The sequence below is a fragment of the Molossus molossus genome, unplaced genomic scaffold, assembly GCF_014108415.1.
Source record: "Molossus molossus isolate mMolMol1 unplaced genomic scaffold, mMolMol1.p scaffold_m16_p_16, whole genome shotgun sequence".
In the NCBI taxonomy this organism is placed as follows: Eukaryota; Metazoa; Chordata; class Mammalia; order Chiroptera; family Molossidae; genus Molossus; species Molossus molossus.
In genome coordinates, this window is record NW_023425351.1 from 60,280,546 (window position 1) to 60,300,572 (window position 20,027).

Consider the following 20,027-nt stretch of genomic DNA (forward strand, 5'->3'; position numbering starts at 1 on the left):
ATTTCCAGAATTCTGTGATGAAAACTGTCAAGCCATGTGCTGAGTCTATCATTTTTGCCCTTAGACACAGTCTCTGAGTTCCACCCACCATTTTTTTCCTGCCAGATGAAATCAGATGTTGATCGTAGAGTCACGGCTGTGGTTCCCAGAGGACAGCCTTGGGGAGAGTGAAGCGGTGGAGAACAACATGGGAGCCTTCGTCTGGCAGGGTCAGGTCGCTGGGACAGGAATGTGGACGTTGAGTTGGTTGGATGCTTTGTTTTGCACATTCCTGCTCCTCCCCCCAGTCTCCACCATCGCGGAAGATAATCATTACCATCCTCCCAGTTGTTTGGGCCAGAAACCTAGAAGTCATGCTTGCTTTTCTCTTCTCCCTCCGATTCAAGGTACTTCCAAAATGTATCTCAAATGCCTCTGTCTTTCCTCATTTCCCTAAATCCAAACCACTGTCCTCTCAGCAGGACGACAGTGGTTCTAACTGGTCCCCTAATCTATTCTTCCAGCTCCATGATCCATTCCCCACCTCACAGCCAAAGGAAAGCAGTTCGACCACTCTCCTGTTGGAGACCCTTCACTGGTTTCACACGTCCATTTAGGATAAACTGTAACAGCCTCACCCTGGTCTACAGCCCCGCACGATCTGACTCTACCTGCCTTTCAGATCTCCTGCCCTTCACCTCCTTGCTCACCTCCATTGTCACCTTTCAGTTTCTCAAACCAGTGATTGTCTTCTCTGCACGGGGCCTTTGCACCAGCCCTTCCTTCCTCCGGGAATCCTCGCCCCACAGGCATGGCCAGGCTCCTAATCTCACACCTCACCTGTCTCCTCTTTGCGTTGGGTGGGATTCTTCATCGCATTTCTGTTCACATCTCACTGGCTGGAGCTGTGTTGAGTGGTCACTTCGGGGGGGCAGGGCTGGGAAGGTGAATATTTCGTTTTTCAACTTTTCTAGGGCAAGAGAAAGGGAGGTTGGGATGAGGTAAGGTGAATCAGACCCACAGTATCTTCTAACTCCTCCAGGACATATATTCTATGAGTACAGGGGCAGTATCTAATTCTTGTTTTACTGCATGCTCAATAAATTAATTTCTGTGGCTAGAGACAGTGGATACTGTGGTCTAAGCACTGATTTTGCTTTACTAGAGTAAAAAAGGCTTGTTAGAGTAGCAGGTAGCCCGTGGAATTTTATTCTAGCACCTTCCAAACCACATGACACTTAATAGATTCTCAAAAAAAAAAAAAAGATTTTAGAGCTCAGGGAATTGATTCTATGTATTCTTATTCAAGCCTTACTATTTCTAAGATGATACCTTCGTGGAAGTTGGTTCCCAAAGCCCCATCATTATCTTCTAATACCGACAGACAAATACAAAATGTACTACCACGTAGAAGCAACAAGATAATTCGCGTGGAAATCCCTAGCATTTTGCCTGGTCCAAAGTTGGCACTTGTTTTTATTTTTCAAAAGAATTTGAACATGTCCGTGGATGTCCAGACCATATATTATTTCAGTCACATAGAGAGGCAGACAGCCCTGAACATAATTGCACAAAAAGGTAGTTTTTCCATTCAACATGTTTGCACCCTGTGCTGCCCTTTGAGTAGATTCAGTATAGAACTAGGGAAAGAGGGTCTGAGATCAATTTAAACAACACTTGAGTGATAGTCCATGCTAGACACCACGCTTAGGTGCATTATTTCTATTTTATCATTCATAATAACAATCCTGGGACAGGGGTACTTTCTTCATTTATACAGATAAAAAAAACTGAGCTCCAGAGGAGTTAAGAATTTTGCCAAAGGTTAATACTTGAATATGAATTCAGATATACCCATTGTGTGTGTGTGGAACTGATTGTTCCAAGAGAAGAGATAAGCTCCCTGACCAAGTGTCTCAGTTGGTTGGAGCATCGTCTCATACACCAAAAGGTTGTGGGGTTTGATCCCCAGTCGGGGTACATGTGGAAGGCAGCCAATCAATGTTGCTCTCTCTCTCCCTTCCTCTCTCTAAAAAAAAAATCAATTAAAAAAAAGAGAGAAGATATAAGCAAAACATGCTCTTTATGTCATAGGGGTTTAGTTGTTCCTTTGGACAGAAGCATTGTATTGCATTTGGGGCTACTCAGCATTGGCTTCCGTCGCATTGCTATGTCCTCCAAGAACATAATATGGATAGATAGCATTCTTGCACGGTAAGAAATTCAAATCCACAAAATGTTTAAAAGTGAAAGGACTGAGCTTTGGAAATGAGAAAGAATATGCCCTTGTCTCTAAACTTTCTGTATCTGAAGGATCTGAGCAGCCCAAACCTGCTGATCTCGAGGGTGGACTGTGGGCCTGCGTTGGAGCTGTGCTCCTGGGTGAGTGTTTTCTGTTGGCAGGAAGCCCAAAGGCACGAACCCGAGTTTGTCAGGACACCCAGTGGCGATCCTGATGATGTGATTGTAGACAGCCTCCGGCAAGGTCTGTCCTGGGCATCCTCTGACACCCGTTCCGTTTCGGTTTTAGTTTCTGGTTTTTCCTTATTCTGTGTCTTATCTGACATTGATTCCAGTTCTTATTCTGGCTGAGTCTCATCTGTAGACTTGTTTCTCGTTGCGCTAAGACTTCATTTCCTGCCCCGTCTGCCCTTCAGCACCCCCCACAGACAGTGCAGGGTCTGCAGAAGACCAGCAGACTGGCAGGGACCCCAAGGGCTCTGATCCTCACCGGACCTCTCTGGGTCTTTTGATGTCACCGTCAAACTAGGAAGCGACAATGTTTGATGGTTGTTGGTTCGCTTTTGTTCTTGATTCTTATCCAGGATTTTGCACTGAGTAGATTTCTAGATGAAATATGTTTGAAATTCACCCATATATAAATGTCTGTTGAATTGCCAATGGTAGTATTATTTACACTACAAGTGATCAGAAACTGTGAGCCAGAAAGATTCTGCTGGTTCTTAACATGATCTGGGGGTCATATTCTTCTGTGAGAATCCAGTGGCAGCTGTGGATCCTCTTCCCAGGAAAAAGGGGTGTGTGTGTGTATGTGTGTGTGTGTGTGTGGCTTTGCACACAGTTTAATACTGTTTGCTGATAGTCTGAATCTTATGCATGAATCTTCCGCTAAAACTGAAAGAAAACAAACAGCATCTCCCAGTCTAACCTCCTTATTTTATACGTAAAGAAATAAGGCCCAAGAAGTGACGTGACCTGTCAGGGGCGAGAGAGACGCCAGCACGGGGAGCTGGTCCCCTGACCACGCTGCCCAATGAGCTGTGTGTAATTGGTCAGCTTCAGTGCTCGGCTCACAGAGCACCGGTTCCCGTTATATCCATCCCTCCTCTGTGCCACCCCTGCCGTCAGAGTCATTCCAGTAACGACTGTGACCTGAGCTCTTTGAGTTTACATCATGTTCACCTGTTTTTAACGGTGATTACCACTAATAATAGTGCCTTGCAATACGTGTCAGGTATTGTTGTCTACATCATTGAGTTCTCACAACGTCCTGAAATAGAGGCGAGCAAGTACTGTGCATCCCATTTTACAGAAGAAGAAAGCAAGACCTGAGTGAGTTGTTCAGGGCCAGGTGGTGAGGAAATCCCAGCTCTGCCTTGGCCTTGAATTCCACGTTGGGAGCAGGGCTTACATATCATCCTCTTGTTCAAAACAAGCGTGAGCAAGAACACGAAGCCCCTTGAGTGTTTCTCAGCCTACGCTGTACCTCAGCATCCCCAGGGGCATCCTCAGATATACCCAGAGAAATGGATTCATTGGTCTGGGGTGAGGCCCACACATCAGCACCTTTCAGAAACTCACAGGTGATTCCGTGGTCGGGTGCCAGCCACTGCCCCAGGCCTCTTAACGACGGATATGGTGCTGCACAACCCCCGCCTGTTGGGGCAGAGGCGCGTGGATTTTCATGCCTCACATTCCAATGGAAGGCAGTGTTCCACGGATGGACTTGGAGAGACACTGCGCGGGCACGTGGGTGGTGGGCTTTTGGTATTGAGGTATTTCCTTGCAGCGTATCAGTGACAAGCACACTTGAAAATATATCCGCTCCAGTGGACGTCAGAATTGGCATGGAGCAACACGAGCAAAGAAGCCGCCCCCACACCTCGGCAACCCCGCCTCCGAGCCCGTGTCGCTGTGAGTCCTGACAGCTGTGCCCTGTGCCATTCAGGAAGCCCGGCTGCCATGGATGGAGAGTTAGGCCTACGGTGGTACATCTACTCTGAACAGAGTGAACTATTCAGACATGCGACAGTATGAATGAATCTCCAGAAAGTTACGCCAGATTTAAAAAGCCAGCCTGAAAATGTACGTGCTGTATGATCCCACTTACACAACCTTCTTGAACTTTAGAGCTATAGAAATGGGGGGAGGGACGTGGAGGCAGCCGTGAGGACAGTGGAAGGGTCCTCGGCAGGCTGGGGATGCTCGGTGTCAGTGTCATGCCTGTGACATTGGACAGTAGCTTTATCGGACAGGACCATTGTGGGCACACTAGGGAAAGGGTCCGTCGGTTCTCTCTGTGTAATTTTTTTTTCTTTTTTCCCCTTTGTATTATTTCCAGCAACTGCGCGTGAATCTATTATCTCAAAGTAAAAAAATGTCACTAGAAAAAAAAAAAAGAGAGCCGGCTTCCCCAGCTGCCCCCGGAAGGCTCAGCTCCTGTTGCCTGTCTCGCACCCAGGGACGGAGTTTCAGGGTGGGCCCAGCCCCCCTGGTGGTGCGGCTGCCAGCGGACAGCTGCCACCTGTCCCCGGGGAAGGGTCCCCTGTGCCCTGCCCTGTCTGGGCAGCAGAGGCTTTTTAGAAGAAAAGGGTGACATTTTGCATACCGCCACAGGAAAGTGTAGGACTAGAGCAGGTCAACTCCATATTAATTGAAATGTACGGTGGGTCCTTAGCTTTAAAAGGTGGACGGACATGTCGGCTTTTCTCCGTGCTCTCCTGCCTAGTCCCGGGCCCCCGACCTGAGTGGTGCAAGTCCGCAGGGCCAGGCTGTCAGCGGGGCTCCCTTCCTGGGACGGGAAAGCCAGCGGTCCACATAGGAGGGCCACGGGGCCCTGCGCCCCGAGAGAAAGATGCCTTTGTCACGGACACGGGGGACCAGCTGTGCTACCCCAGAGGGACCACAGTGCCCCAACTGAACTGTGCACTGGGCAGGTGGCCGCCTGCACACGTCCACAGCTGGGGTGGACGAGGTGAAGTGCACTTCACAGAGCCAGCGTCCCAGGACTGGGGACACACCCTGTCTCCTGCCTGCACCAGGTCCGGGGAGGTGGGGGACACAGGCCCACCTGCGGCACGAGCCTTTCTGTGGGACTCGGGAGCTGGGAAGCTGCTCTCTTCAGGAGCTTCTGATCGGGTGGAAGTAGGATCCATACAGGGAGAAATCACTGGGAAAATACACCGTGGTCTACGACTGGGTGTTTCACGTGCAGTAACAATCCCATGCTCAGCGCCCACCACTCCACCCGTCACCTCCGCGCCACTGCTCCCAAAGTGGAACCCCCCCAAGCTCTCCTCCGCCCCCGGCCCGTGATCCTCGTCCCGGACACTCGTGTCAGCCAGCACACGGCCTCAGCGTGCCGTGGTCTCCACTAGCTCCAAGCCCCTCCTCATCCCTGCCTGGACCCTGCTTCTCTTATTAACCTCAGCCTCTGTCCGCACACCTGTCCCTGTCGGGGCCGCGAGCTGTCCCGTGGATGCCCCGTGGAGTCCACCGCCACGTCCTTTCTGTTCAGCCCGGGAGACTGGTTCCTTTCGACCCGTCTTTCAGAGGGTCTGGGGGTGGACGTGAGACTCCTCCTGCTGCAGGGCGGGCAGCGGGAGGAGGAGCTGGACGAGGGGGCGCGAGGCCAAGCCGAAGCTCCCAGCCTCCTGCACGTCTCTCCCCTCAGAGGAAGGAGAACAAGGCGCGTCGTCAGCATCTCTGCCTGTGTAGTCAGAGCTGCTCGTTTCTGCTGATTTCATGTCCCCGGGCCCTCGGCAGGCACCTCAGTCGTTTATGGTTCCCAAGCCTTTAGTCCTGGTTGGTTGACACTAGCTTTCATTCTGTAAGTGAGGCCCACGAAGGACTCTCTAGAAGCCTGTGACTTCGTTGGGGGGCTAGAAGCCACTGCTGGTCATCAGGACGGTCGTTCGGGCAGGAGAGCTGGGTGTGGAGCAGCGCAGAGCAGGGACAGGCTGGACCTCCTCCGTGGCCCTGTGTCCGCCTCACTGTAACCATGGCAGCCAGGAGGAGTGCTTCCACCCTCCAGATGCCAGGCTGATTTCTTCGTGAGGTCACCTTGAACCTGGAGCTGCCCTGGAAAGGGAACCGGGGACAGATAGTCTAGCGTGACCACCACAGAGCTCCACCTTCCTACATATATTCACGTTCTTCCTAATTTCTGGTCCACAGCATGTCCTCAGTACGCGTATGGGGAAAGGGTGGGAGGTGCATGTGAGATCCCCCCGGAGGGGAGAGCAGAGGATGCCCTTAAAGGGGCAGAGAGCCTTCCCCGAGGACTGTACCTTGTCCACGCTCCTGTGCGTGGAATTACATTCTTTACATTATCTAGAGTCTCCACCATTTCTCTGTGAGCAGAAACTGTCTCTTTCTTGCACCCTGTTTCTTGTTCCTTGGGGCAGGAACCCAAAATAGATGAAATGCTCAAGATAGGAGTCCTCTGACCTTTTCTCTCCAAACTTCTAAAAAGAACTGGTTCTAGCAAATTCTAGTTATGTACACAACATGGCTTCCTCCAGCTACTTTATAAAAGACAGAAGAAATATGACCAGGCTAAATACGGTCATCTGGAAAACTTTCCTGGAAGCATTTTTCAATGCCCAGAATGGAAGTCAATTTTCCAGGCTCAGCCTATAAATTAATCACTTTCTTGCATAAAGACTGAGCAGGGGAGTTTGGTCTTGGCTAAGAATCCAGTGGTTTGGCATTAGAAGTCCACATTCGCAGGCTTGGGAGCTGGCCCAGAGGGTAGACTGCTCAATGTAACTTCATGTCCCACAAGGGCAATGGGGAGAAGGAACCGACTTTTGTGGAGCATCTTGCTGGGGACAGCGATCGTGGCTTAATGTGTGTCATCCTCTCCTCCCGTCTTTGTCGCCATCCTTGGAGCTGGATATTACCTGCACGTTACAGTTCAGCTTGAAAGAGTGGGAGTCACAGCCTCTGGCTCTGCAACTAGACGTGAGAATCAGGAGCTCAATGAGCCCAGGTCTGTCTGGACCCGGTGCCCTGATCATGGTGCCATTCAAATGTGTTCAAATTATTTTATTTTTCTTGTCCTTCATTTCTCTCCATCTGGCTAATCTTGTTTCTCTAGGAATAAAGATATCAGAGGGAACCCCAATCTTCAAATCCATGTGGTTCTCTGGGTCTAGGGTGTGAGGCACCCCAAGATAAAGTGATTTAGAATATGACACACTGGGCCATGCCCACTGTTTATTGCTAGACTGTGGGAGGCGGGAGGTGGGAGGCTGTACTCCCAGCCTTCAGCCAAGTCACTGTGAAACTCCTGATCCTTCAGCACATTCAGAACAGAGAGTTGAATAGCCTGATTGGGAGCCCATGGCCCTGGCCCACACAGTGCTTGGCCCAGGTACTGGTAGAACAAGGACGGGGTTCTAGAAACCAGAGACTTGGCTTTCTTTCCTGTAGGCACTCAGCTCCCATTAGCTTTAGCAAAGAATGTCTGATGTTGCTTAGTCCAGACTTCATCACACCCATGCTCAGTCCTGTTTATAATCCTTTTACTTTACCCACCAAAACGCTATTAACAGATGGTGGCCTGTGTGTCTCTGTAGAATGTACATGTGCACACACACACACACACACACACACACACACACTTGGCTGACCCCGCGCACACACTTTGTTCTTAGCTCAGAGAAGCAGCACCGCTGTGGAGGTAGAATAAGGGGACTGAGACTTTGGCTCACCTCTAGAGGTTAGGTAATGTCACCCCTTATGAATAGAATAACAGATGAAGAATGCATTGCATTTGTGGAAGCAAAGTTATAATGCAATTATTTGCCTGATGAATTGTGTTGCTATGTCCTGCATCTCATTAAATAATCTCTTTTAAAATCTTTGATACATTAAATTTGCAGTTTTTAGCATAATCCAGGAAAAAGCATAGTAATTTATGGGTGTGAAGTGGCTAATAGTAAGCATTCTAAGGGTAAACAGCTAATTGGGTAAAAGATTCTTGTGGACAAAAGAATCTGGGTCGGGGTGGAAGTCTGACCTTCTGGAGCCTCTTCCTTTGAGCTGTAAACTCCTGTGGGTGTTGATTTGTGTGTTGAGAGTGTGTTTCCTGCTGTTGGAAACCCCAAGGGGTAATGACAGGGAATTGGAAGGAACTTTCTGTATCCACAGTGTAAGCCAACTTTGTGTGGGGAGCTGGGGCGGGGGTGGGCTAGGTCATTTGCATGTCCCCTGTGGTGTATGGGCTCCCAGGTGACAGGTTCCTTTCCCTCAGCAGCAGGGAGTCCACGGAATCTTGTAGTTACAATGTGCAAAGGTCGCTTCTCCTCAGTGCCCAAATGCCCCCATACCCCGAGAAACCACCGGCTCGAGAGCATGCTGTCTGTCTCAGAACAAGCAGATCTTGGAAGTGGTCCTAGTGCAATCATGAACCGTCTGTGGGAAGGCGACAGGAACCACCAGGGTAAGCCACAAACCCTCCGGTCAGCCTTAGCCACCACCCCAGAGACAATCCCCAGGAAGGCCCGTTTTCTTCCTAATTTGGGGAATCCAAGTGCTATGGACTGAACCACGGTGCCCCATGTTCCCCCTGCTTTAAGTGCACCACAGTCTTCCCTTGGCTGACCCGCCCCACCCCCAACACCACCACCACCACCTCCAACCAGGCAAAGTGGACCAAAGGCAGCCTAGGTCTGAAACAGACCTTTGGTCCATTGGGGTTGGAAGCACAGGTTCTTTGAAACCAGCAGGCACTTTGAATTGCTCAATTTTAACACAAATTTTAAGAGTTGCTTTTTGTTGTTTTATTGTGGAAGAAAGTCATCCTTGCATATGGTTGGCTCTCTTTCCAGGCTAATTGCGCAGTCTGTTCTTTGGGGAACCACAGCGCCCTACAGCGTGTTTCAAATGCATGAAGCTTAGAGGACGGCAGTTGGCTGGGGAGACGCCTGTGTCTGTCCGAGGCCTGGCGCTCTGCCTCCTCCCACAGCGGTCACTCCCCAGCCAGCTGCATATTTGGTGGAGAGATTTATGGGACAGAACCCACAGCTGCACATTTTCTTTTCTTATTTTCCAAGAACCATCTTCTGCTGTCAGGGATGTTACGCACAAAACATAGACACATTTATTTACTGCAGCGGCGCCCAGAGCTCCAAAGTAGCATCGTGCTAACTGTGGACGTTCTTTTGTAAAGAAAGCATCCTGTAGATGTAAGGACTCTGTCCTATAGATGCGACTAGCAAATCTTGACTCGGTGTGTGTCTGGCTAATGTTGTGGAAGGACCGTCCAGGAGTCCAGTTACACTGTGCGACTCCCCCAGTTCTGAAGCAACTGGAGTGAACATCTTACCGACAGGACCCAAGATTCCTGAACTGGAGCCCACCGCTCCGTTCGTTTTAGGGCCATGTTGCTGTTTTACTGCGGCGTCTGAAGTCTCTCGTCGCACCGCGCTCTTGGATGGGGAGAGTGTCTCTCTTATCACCCTGTATTATTTTCATCTTAATTTTTCACTTTCAATCTGAACGAATAACTCCAACTCAACATCTGTTTCTGTTTCCCAAACCAAAACGCAAATTGACTTTCCCGGGTACGGACCTGTGCGATGGTTTGTCTCTCTTTCAACAATCTGCATGGACCGGACTGTTGGACGGGGAGAGACTGTGTAGGAAGAGGGCAGAAGAGAAACACCAGGAAGTGTTTCAGTCACTGGAATTAAGCTCCGGGCTTAGCAGTTAATCGGCTACGATCCTCATAATCAACTTGATCCTCATCTTCCAGATGAGTAAGATGTATGCAGAGCATGTGTGACTTGCCCAGTCACACCGCCAGGAAATTATAAAGGCGAGAGTTAGCACTGTTTTTATTGCGCTAACTAGAGACTGTATAAATTATTTTTTTCTGATTATTTATGTATATCTCCAGCTACTACAAAGTGATTTATTACCCAGGAATTCTAAGGCCGTAGATTAGTTCTTTGTTTTCTAAGTGTATACAAACTAATCATGTGTAATCATAGTAGTAGATGCATATCTAGGAGGGGAATTGCTGGGTCATAGGTTATGCATGTGTGTGACATGGGTTAAGCCTAACTGTTCTGTCCTTTATTGAAAGTAGAGCAGAACAGTTTCCAGCTATGCTTGTTGAGTTGTCTATTTATCCTTTGAATTCTGTGAATTTGGCTTCATGTGTTTTGGGGCTTTTCTGTTAGGCATGTGTGTTTGGTATATATACATTAGGTACAAATGTTTATAATTCTTAATTTTTTTTTTTATCGTCACCCAAGGACACTTTTTGCACTTATCTTCAGATAGAGTGGGAGGGAGGGAGGGAGGAAGAGAGAGAAACATCAATGTGAGAGAGAGACATCGACTGGTTGCCATCCACACGACCCCAACCCGGTCCGGGGACAAACTGCAACCGAGGTACGTGCCCATAGCGGGAACTGAACCCAGGACTCTCTGGTCTGCAGGCCAATGCTCTAACCACTAAGCAAGCTGGCCAGGGCAATTTTTACATTTTTTGATAGACTGGCCTTTTATAGTCATAAAATGTTCCTCTTTTCTGCAGTGTGCCTTTGTATAAGTCAAATGCCCATGTGTGGGAGTCAGCTTCTGAACTTTCCATTCCATTCCATTGATCTGTGTGCCTACATTAATACTACTTAGGTGTCCTAATAGAACATAGCTTTATAATATGTCCTTTAGACATTTTTGTTGTTATTGTTTATATATCTAAAACATGTAAGTGCTTGAGACAGACTCTTATCTTACATTCTTTCATTTGTATTGTTCTGAACTTCCGTTTACACATCTAAAATAATGTCCCCTTTCCAGATGTAATGTACCCACACTCCTAGCCTAGTTCTTGACACATGAGTAACCAGTAAACAAAAGTTGTTACTAGATAGTTCAGTCACTAATAAATAGAAGTGGACGTGGCTTGTTTTGCATAGAATCTTAGAGCTGAAAGGTACTTTAAAGTCCCTAATATATGTAACACTTTCCAGCCCAGCTTATCAGCGGAAGAAGAAGGGAGAAGTGAAGGGACTCAGAGGGACTCAGCGCCCTGGTTGCAGGCCTGACACGGGGACTTATCTCCACTACTCTGTGCTTAACTGGACCCCTGTGGAAACCCTCATGGGGGAGGGAGGCAGGGAGGAGAGAATCCCTGGGAAAGTCTTCTTAGGAAATCCATTCTTGCTGTGGACAAGCTAAGCTCTACAGGCGAGTGCAGGGTGCCTGACACTGAGCGCGGTAGCAGCGTTCTCACCCTCCCACAGAAGACAGAGGCACGTTGAATCTTCTGCTCCCCTGTTTCCACTGTGAAGCGAAGATGGCACAACAGAAAGGGAAGGTGCGTGGAATCGGTAATGCCGATTAACTGTGCAGATTAGGTGACACAATCGCGGCGACAAATGGCATGGTTTGGGGCTTGCTGGCTGGATTGTATGCAACATTGTTACCAAGGGTGATGCTGCATCCTGTGTTCATGTTGTGTCTTTCCTCCTGGCATCTTAAAAATCTTCACCCAGGAGTCATTACTCTTCACCTCAACCCAGCAGATGCTCAGAACTTTCTACAGTGAGTGGAATCTTCCTTCTTCTGCAGGTTAAACAGAAACATGGTTATTTGAACTCTGGTTGAGGCTAGTAAGATGACGTATACCCCTGCCAGGGCTGGCCAGATGTAGAGATAGGCTTGAGTTATTCTTGAGAGTAAAAATGCCCTCCTACTGTGCCTGATCATGTTCTTCCATCATTCTTTCATGCTAGTGGTGATGATGATAAGGGTGCTGGTAGTGATCATTTTCAAGGGTGATAGAAGGAAAAATCGAATGCCACATTCTGAAGAAATTCAGTGTGTGAGAGGTGCTTCAATACCAGGGTGGGGTGTTCATCCATGTGGTGTCCTGCCGACGGGAAGGGAGCTGCTCATCTGTCCCTTGGAGGTGGGGTAGCCCAGAGCTTCTTACAGGAGTTTGTAGTAGAAATCCCGGCTCCACTACTTACTAACTCCAGTTACTTCTCTAAGTCGGGACCTTTCATTGTGAAATGGGAATAATAACAATAATAATTGCCCAGCCAGTGTAGCTCAGTTGTTGAGCGTCGACCCATGCACCAAGAGGTTGCCGGTTCGATTCCCGGTCAGGGCAGATGCCTGGGTTGTGGGCCCGATCCCCAGTGGGGGGCGTGCAGGAGGCAGCCAATTGATGTTCTCTCTCATCAATGTTTCTCTGTCTCTCTCTCTCCCTTCCTCTCTCTCTAAAATCAATAAAGACTAATAATAAGAAGAATTATTATTAGTATTATTATAGTACTTGCCCTGAAAGCTATGTTGGGAATGAGAGTACGCGTGTAAAGATCTTTGGGCAACATTACGTGTTCCTGTTCGCTAGTGCTGCTCTGTTAACGGGAAGGTGGTAACCTGAGAAGGGGTCTGGCCGTACACCTTAAACGTACACAGTGTTGCATGTCAATCATCTGTCAATAAAGCTGGGGGAAAGGAAGTTATGTAATGACCCCTTTCCTCCCCAAAATAAAACAAAATAAGTGGTCTAGGTGTATGGGCCAAATGAATGGCTAGGCAGTCACAGGTGTGGTTAACAGGAGAAATAACAATCAACCATTAAAGGACAGTGCTTTATTGAAATGTTTATGCGATTACTTAATGGTCTCTTATGTCAGATAATGAAAACCAGGGTGTATGATTTGGAGCAAGGTTTAAAGAAATGGGAACTATCAAAATATAACTTCTTTCCTTCTAAACTTCCAACTTCAGTAGCTTTCAAAGATTTCTTAATCAGCTCGTGGCTTTCATTTGCCCTGGTGCACCCTCAGCCTTCTTTAATTCGTGATACTTTGGCTCCCAGAAGCCTCTGTCCTCATCCCAGCTGCTGTGGCTCAGCAGTTGGAGCCTGCTCCGTCAGCCTGCTCACGGAAGGCTCTGGGGTTCGATGCCCGGTCAAGAGCACATACCTGGGTTCAATACCCGGCCCTAGTCAGGGCACATGTTGGAGGCAACCCGTCGATGTGTCTCTCTCCCCCTCCTTCCACTCCCTCTAAAAATTAATTGAAAAAATACCCTTGGGTGAGGATTAACAAAAAAGGGGAAAAAGCCTCCATCCTCATTCCTGCAGGTCTGGACGTGCCACATCAGCGGTTGAAAGACGTGGCTCACGTGGCAGCAGGTGTGGTGAGTTTGGTGTTGTTTCCAGCACCTTGGCTGTTATCTCTGATGATACTTCTAAACTTCAGCATTTTATACACTGTTATGAATTTTGAAGTCCGGAAGATAGCAAAATTTGGCTATAAAAATAATAGACTTCAGGCAAGAAATGATGATGATAATAAAATCGGAAATGCCGGTGGGCCTCTTGTACCCGAGGCTGTTGATGCTCACGGCTGTAGAATGCGTTGTTGTAATATTGTCAGGGGCGGGGCGAACTCTTAAAATAGTTTGGTAGAAAGAATTCCAGTGCATACTTTATAGCTCTGCTTCTCAACACAGTGCTTGATTAAAATCACCTGATATATTCAATGAACGTGCGGATTCTTGGGACCCGCCCTCAAAGAGTCTGGTTTGGTAGGTCTTGGGTGAGATCTGTGAATTCACATGTTCGATAAGCCCCCAAAGGTGATTTATACTTGCACTACAGTTTGAGGGCCATTGTTTTATATTTGGGTGTAATTTTTACTTAAGCAATTGAAACAGTGAAAATGGTTTAAATAATGGTGACTAGAACTTCTTCTTCTTCTTTATTTATCACCATTTATCTCCCCTGTACCCTTTTGCATCTCCACCCCGCCACCTGGAACTTCTAACATGCAAGTGCCCTCCCTCCCCCAAAGCTTCCTCATTAATTGGTAAGTAGCAGTCAAGTAAGATAGGTTGGATGCCTGGCATGAATTCGAAGAAAAGAGGTACTTTTAGTGGGAGCTTGATAGGGTGAGCTCTAGAATACGCCCAGGTGTTCTGTTTGATTAGGAATATAAGCATTCGCCTGCACTTGACATCTTGGTTCTGCTTTCCTTAGTGTTTGATTAGATAGGCTTCCGTACCCTGCCAGCTGGGACTCTGCTCTTCCTGATTATTGTCTGTATCTATGTCTTTCTTCTTTGTGCAACTCTCTGTCTCTGAAATTTTCTCTCTCTTGGTCTCTGTCTTGCTAAATGTTTTCTTATTTTCAAGGAAAGCTGAAGCAGTCTTAACCTCCGACCCTTTCCCTTCACGATGAGAGAGAGAGAGACCAGAGCCACGTTCACATGGACACAGCCGTTTCAGGAGGCGTCTTGCTGAGCACAGACTTCCACGGCAGGGCGAGGGCATTTATGCAATCACAGGTGTAGCGTTTCTCCCCAACCTCACTCCCACTGTGGATGAAACAATTGAATAATTGTGATCTCTCGCCAGCCGTACAAGAAACGATTGTACAGTTGCACAATCCCATGGGCACTCAGTCTGTCCGGAGGGTTGTCAGGCATCCGCCAGGACTGGCGCAGGGAGAGGACTCAGAGGCAGATTATTTGGTTGGTTTGGCTCCTTCTCAGGGAAGCTGGAGTTCAGCCTAGGTATTTATCCCAACCGATCACACCCGACCTGTGCTGAGTCCTGCCTCCCTCTTCCTGTTAACTCTTTCCAGACCTACTCTGGTCAAAGACATCACTCACCTATGACTTAGGAAGGTTTTGTTCTTCCTTTTCATTAAGGATGATGTCCTCCACATCCCTTCTATGAAGTTAAGGTACGACGTTTTCTGTAGATTAAGTTTAGAGAAACTACATGAGCTCACAATTGATCTCTGGTCTATGAACTGGGGAAAAGAGAGAACTGCAGTCACATATTTGCAGATCTGATAAAGCAGAAGAAAAGCGTCCTAACCTCTCTTGAGTTCTCATTACCATCTGTGGGCGCAGCTAAGTGTCCTGAGCCCAGGTAGGAGGTAATATGTGCCTAAGGTAGGTAGGTAGGTCTCTTCAGAGGTCGTCACATGTTCTATTTATTTGCATGGATTTGTTTTTTAATATAGAAGAAAAATAATTTTTTCCCCAAGCTGTGCACTTCCTGTGGTTACTTGTAATATGTGTTTATTGGCAGAACACAGTGTACCGTGGATGCTAAATCAAAGTCCATTATAACTGAATATGTTACATAGTTCTCCCTATATTCCTTGATCATGTCGCTCATCTTTAGTAACAACATTGGAGCTGCTGGAACCACAGCCGTTGTCAGGACCACTTAGGGGGAGATGACGTCTTTCCTACCGCCTGACCAAAAATACGACCTTGAGAACAAGCATGATAAAATGACTTTTCCCCCTCATTCAAGGAAACAACTTGCAGTAAACGTCTAAGTGTACATATGCTGAGGATTTGAAGTGACACAAAAAGCCACCCAGTAAGTGCAGGGAGAAGTGATAAGAATTAAGGACCTCTTTGTGTTCAAGCCTAATTGTACTTTTTTTTTTTTGCTTAGTACATTTATTCATTCAATTCATTCAGCAAGAATATTTCTTCGTTTCCTATGGCTGCTGTAACCAAATAACACTAACTTGTTGACTTAAAACAACCCGCATCTATTACCTTGTAGCTGTGGAGTCAGAAGTGGGAGCTAAAGGTGTCGGCAGGTGGTCCGCATGCCTTCGCAGGTTCTGAGCGAGAACCAGAACCCCTTCCTCGCCTTTTCCAGCCTCTGGGGGCCGCCTGCACTCCTGGGCTCCCGCCCCTTCCTTGTACCCCTCCAGGCTCTGCTTCGGCTGTCACATCTTCTGCCTTCGACTGTTTTGCCTTTCTCTTCTGAGGACCCTGCAGTTACACCGGGCCCACCTCTATGCCCCAGAGTAAATGCCCTCGGTTAAAAGCAGCTGATAAGCAACCCGATTCCACCTGCAATCTTAAGTCCCCGCCGCCCTGTAAACTACCCTATGTACAGGCTCTGGGGAGTGGGAGGTGGGCGTCTCGGGGGGTCGGGGTATTCTTTAGCCTGCCGCAAGTACCCCTGTACGCCGGGTGGTTCCCCTTTGCTCTTATCATGCACAGCTGGAGACCTGTGTTCTCCATTGTTCTACTTGAGGGACATAAGCAATTGCTCATATCGAATAGCCACATCTTCATACCATCTGCTCATGCATGTCAGCTAAATGTAAAGTACCCACCGCCTGATGCCACCACTGGCTTCAAGAGAAGTATTCCCATGCGGGGCAGTGTCAAGCTTCCTATGACATAGCCAGGATGGCCCCTCATTATCGAGTGACGCCTTTTTCTTACTGCAGTTCTCTCTCCTATCACAAGTTAAGTAATACTGATGACATAAAAGCTGACCTTTGCCCTGGCCGGTGTGGCTCAGCTGATTAAGCGCCATCCCGTACACCAAAAGATCACCGGTTAGATTCCTGGTCAGGGCACATGCCCAGGTTGCGAGTTCAATCCCCTGTTGGGGGCTGTGCGGGAGGCAACCAATGAATGTTTCTCTCTTACATCGATGTTTTTCTCTCTCCCTTTTCCTTCCTCTATAAAAACAATAAAAAACAAAACAAACATAAAAGCTGCCCTTTGTTGGCCTCATTCATTTGTATAAGGAGGGGAAATGGGGAATTTATCTCACCTGGGACACCTTGGCAAGTCAGAGGATGCACTCCTGACAGTTATTCAGGAACAGCAGGTATGCAACAGGACTGTCCTGAACACCAGGCCATAGGTCTCCCTGTACACTGGGTCCAGAGAAATAACAGCCACACGTGCTGTGCTGTGATAACCTATTGAGTATCCCGTAGGTTCCGCGCACTGTAGTAGAAACTTTACCGCATTTAATTCTTACAACAGTCTTATAGGAGGTATTATTGTTGTTATTCTTAATCATGCCTGTTTTAGAGTTGAGGAAAAGCTCAGAAATGCAAATACCTGTAGCTTAAGGTAGTAAATTGCCGAGTTAGGATTTAAACCCAATTTTATAAAGTGCTTTTTCCATTACCTTGCCTTCCAGAAAAAAGTGTAGTTTCTTAGAAAACACTGAATGGCAGTTGTCAGCTGGATATGGTTGGGTGGGTATTCAAAAACAATTTTTTTTTCTTTATTGATTTTACAGAGAGAGGAAGGGAGAGGGCGAGAGAGAGAAACATTGATGAGAGAGAACATCAATTGGTCGCCTCCTGCGTGCCCCCCGCTGGGCACGTGCCCTGACCAGGAATCGAACCCATGACCTCTTGGTGCATGGGTCGACACTCAACCACTGAGTCACACCGGCTGGGCCGTGGCTGGGCATTTTAAGAATGACGTGACCTGGGAGACCTACACGATGTCTTATTGGAGGTCTGGGAAAACCAAGAGCCATCACAGATGCCTTTCCTTTGTCTTGCCCTCAGGTCTGTCAGTTTGTCGTGTCTGTCAATGGGCTCAACGTGCTGCATGTAGACTACCGGACCGTGAGCAACCTGATTCTCACGGGCCCACGGACCATTGTCATGGAAGTCATGGAGGAGCTAGAGTGCTGAGCGGTGGCCCTCCCGGCGCTCCCAGTGGCCTGTGGGCGAACGAAGCCAAAACAACACGAAGCAATGCAATGACAAGACTTCCACGTGCGTGGACGGCTTTGGACACGCAGATCTTTTCCCCAACAGACACATCTGAATTTGCATTTCACACACTGTTTGGATGGGGAAGAACCGGGTAATACATCTTACAAACAATGTATATCAGTGTAAAAAAATATTCGGGACGCAGAATTTTCTTAGTGGGTAGAATTGCTTTCCTCGATTTCTGTTTGTAGTTCTCATCCACTGTTTCTTACCTTAATTCGCAGAATGCTGTTGAAACGCTTCTCTAGCCCAAACAGCAGCCTGCTCAAATCTCCTGCGCAGGAGTCAGTAGAGGAGTTTTTACAGATTTTAAACTGTATTCTCACCAAAATGAGCACGGAACTGTTTACTGGAGAATCTAGATTTCACCGAGCTCCAAGTTAAAGCAACAGGCAAAGGATTAGTACCTGTTAAGTAGCATTTTGAAGGAGGTTCCAAAGCTATTTTTTTAAAAAGGCTTTTTCTTAATTCTCGCCTTTCTTTATCAACTTGTAACTTAACATCTGTGTGCATCTATGGCACTGGTTAAAAACTGGGTGACTGGCAGGGAAATACAACGTCAGCGTGTTTGCTGTGTTTCCTCTGAGCCTAAATCATTTTATTGTACCAGCCCCGGCAGCTTTCTGGAGTTATTGCGGAATGTGTTGAGTGTCAAAACAGAGACGTTTGTATATACACCTCTAATTAAGAATCAGGCCTTGGCAAGACTTCACTGTGAGCTTGTTCGTTTTTAAGTGAAGTTTTCTAGAACTTGGCCCATATGTGATAAAACTTGAAACTAAATTGCCTTATTGGCCTGAATTTTTACTAGCTTTCTAGTAGAAGGTATTCTAAGGACATGACGTGCTGCCTACTTGGCGGGGTTATTTTTCACCAACAGCAAGTCTTGTGCTGTAACTTTTCAGCTCACTTGTATATATGCATGTTTCTTTCTTTCTTTTTGGTCTAGAAAAGAATGCATTTGGGGGCTTGATGTGTAGAGGAAATTCCTCAAAGTGCCAAAATCAGGAGGGGCAGGGAATGCTGAATTCTTCATTTCATACAATGCATTCTGAACAATGAGGTTGCTTTCCTATTATGTAGTAACAAAGTAAAATATGAATGATGTACCTCAGCCATTATTTTGTGACAGGTTATCATAATGTATTGGTACTGGTGGAATTGACATACCATGTTCAAAGTGTTCAATGTATATGTTTCTGGTAATTGAACTTTTCTGATCTGTAGCTTTAGTCAGGAGTAGGATTTCGAAGTAAGATAGAATGGCTAATGTTAATGCTGTGGACCCCTGTTTGAGAATATCATCACCTGCGTATGTATGATCGTCTGTGCGTCTATACTGTACGCCTGTCCCTGCCACTGCTCCTAACAAGTGTGACCTCTTTCCGACACTGCACAGTAGGTCTTAACGTCCTCACTTTGGTTGTGGAAACTAAGTCTGAACAAGTTTAAAAGTGGTCTCTGAGTTACCCCAGCTGCAAAAATTACTAAATGATAGTAGCCTGGATTCAAACACGAGTTTATTTAATGTGAAAACCCGTGTTACCACCCCCGGCCTTTCACACTGTAGGGACCATGCAGAGGTTAGTCTCGTGCCCAAGGTCACACAACCAGGAAGTTTTAGAATAATTGCATAACATCTGTAAAAGAGGAGTCTCAAGTGCTTTCTGTCCCCAGGTATTCATTAGTTGACAAGAGAAGGACCGCCTTTGGGTTTATTCTTGTGTATGGTGCAAGTTAGTGATCTAGCTTCATTTTTCAGCACAGAGCTATCCAATTGTCCCAACACCATTTATTGAAGAGGCTGTCTTCACTCCACTGGATGCTCTTGTCACCTTTGTCAAATATTAATTGAGCATAATGACTTGGGTCAATTTCTGGGTTCTCTGTTATGTTCCATTGATCTCTCTGTCTGTTCTTGTGCCAGTACCGGATGGTTTTGATTACAGTGGCTTTGTAGTATGACCTGATTGTGATCCCTCCTACTTTGTTCTTCTTTTTCAAGATTGCTGTGGCTATTCAGGGTGTTTTTTGGTTCCATATAAACTTTTGTTCTAGTTCTTTGAAATATGTGGTTGGTATTTTGATGCAGATTGCACTGAATCTATAGATTGTTTTAGGTAAGGACCACCTTTTGGGAAATGGCATCTTCTTCTTCCTGCTATTTGTAAATTTTACTCATTTCCGAATGCCCATCATCTTGCACCCTGGCACAACATCACTTCCCTTCAGCCAGTCTAAGCACCAGGGAGGT

The 20,027-nt window shown here is 47.1% G+C and overlaps 1 protein-coding gene across 1 annotated transcript in view; it reads left to right on the forward strand.

Moving 5' to 3' along the window:
• DEPTOR (DEP domain containing MTOR interacting protein) overlaps positions 1–19,557 on the forward strand; it is a 130,420-nt gene extending 110,863 nt beyond the window's left edge. Inside the window, exon 9 of the mRNA XM_036264216.1 lies at positions 17,561–19,557. Within this exon, the coding sequence (XP_036120109.1) occupies positions 17,561–17,689 (129 nt within the window). The 3' untranslated portion in view covers positions 17,690–19,557. The remainder of the gene's footprint in view (positions 1–17,560) is intronic.
• The last annotated feature ends 470 nt before the right edge of the window (positions 19,558–20,027 follow it).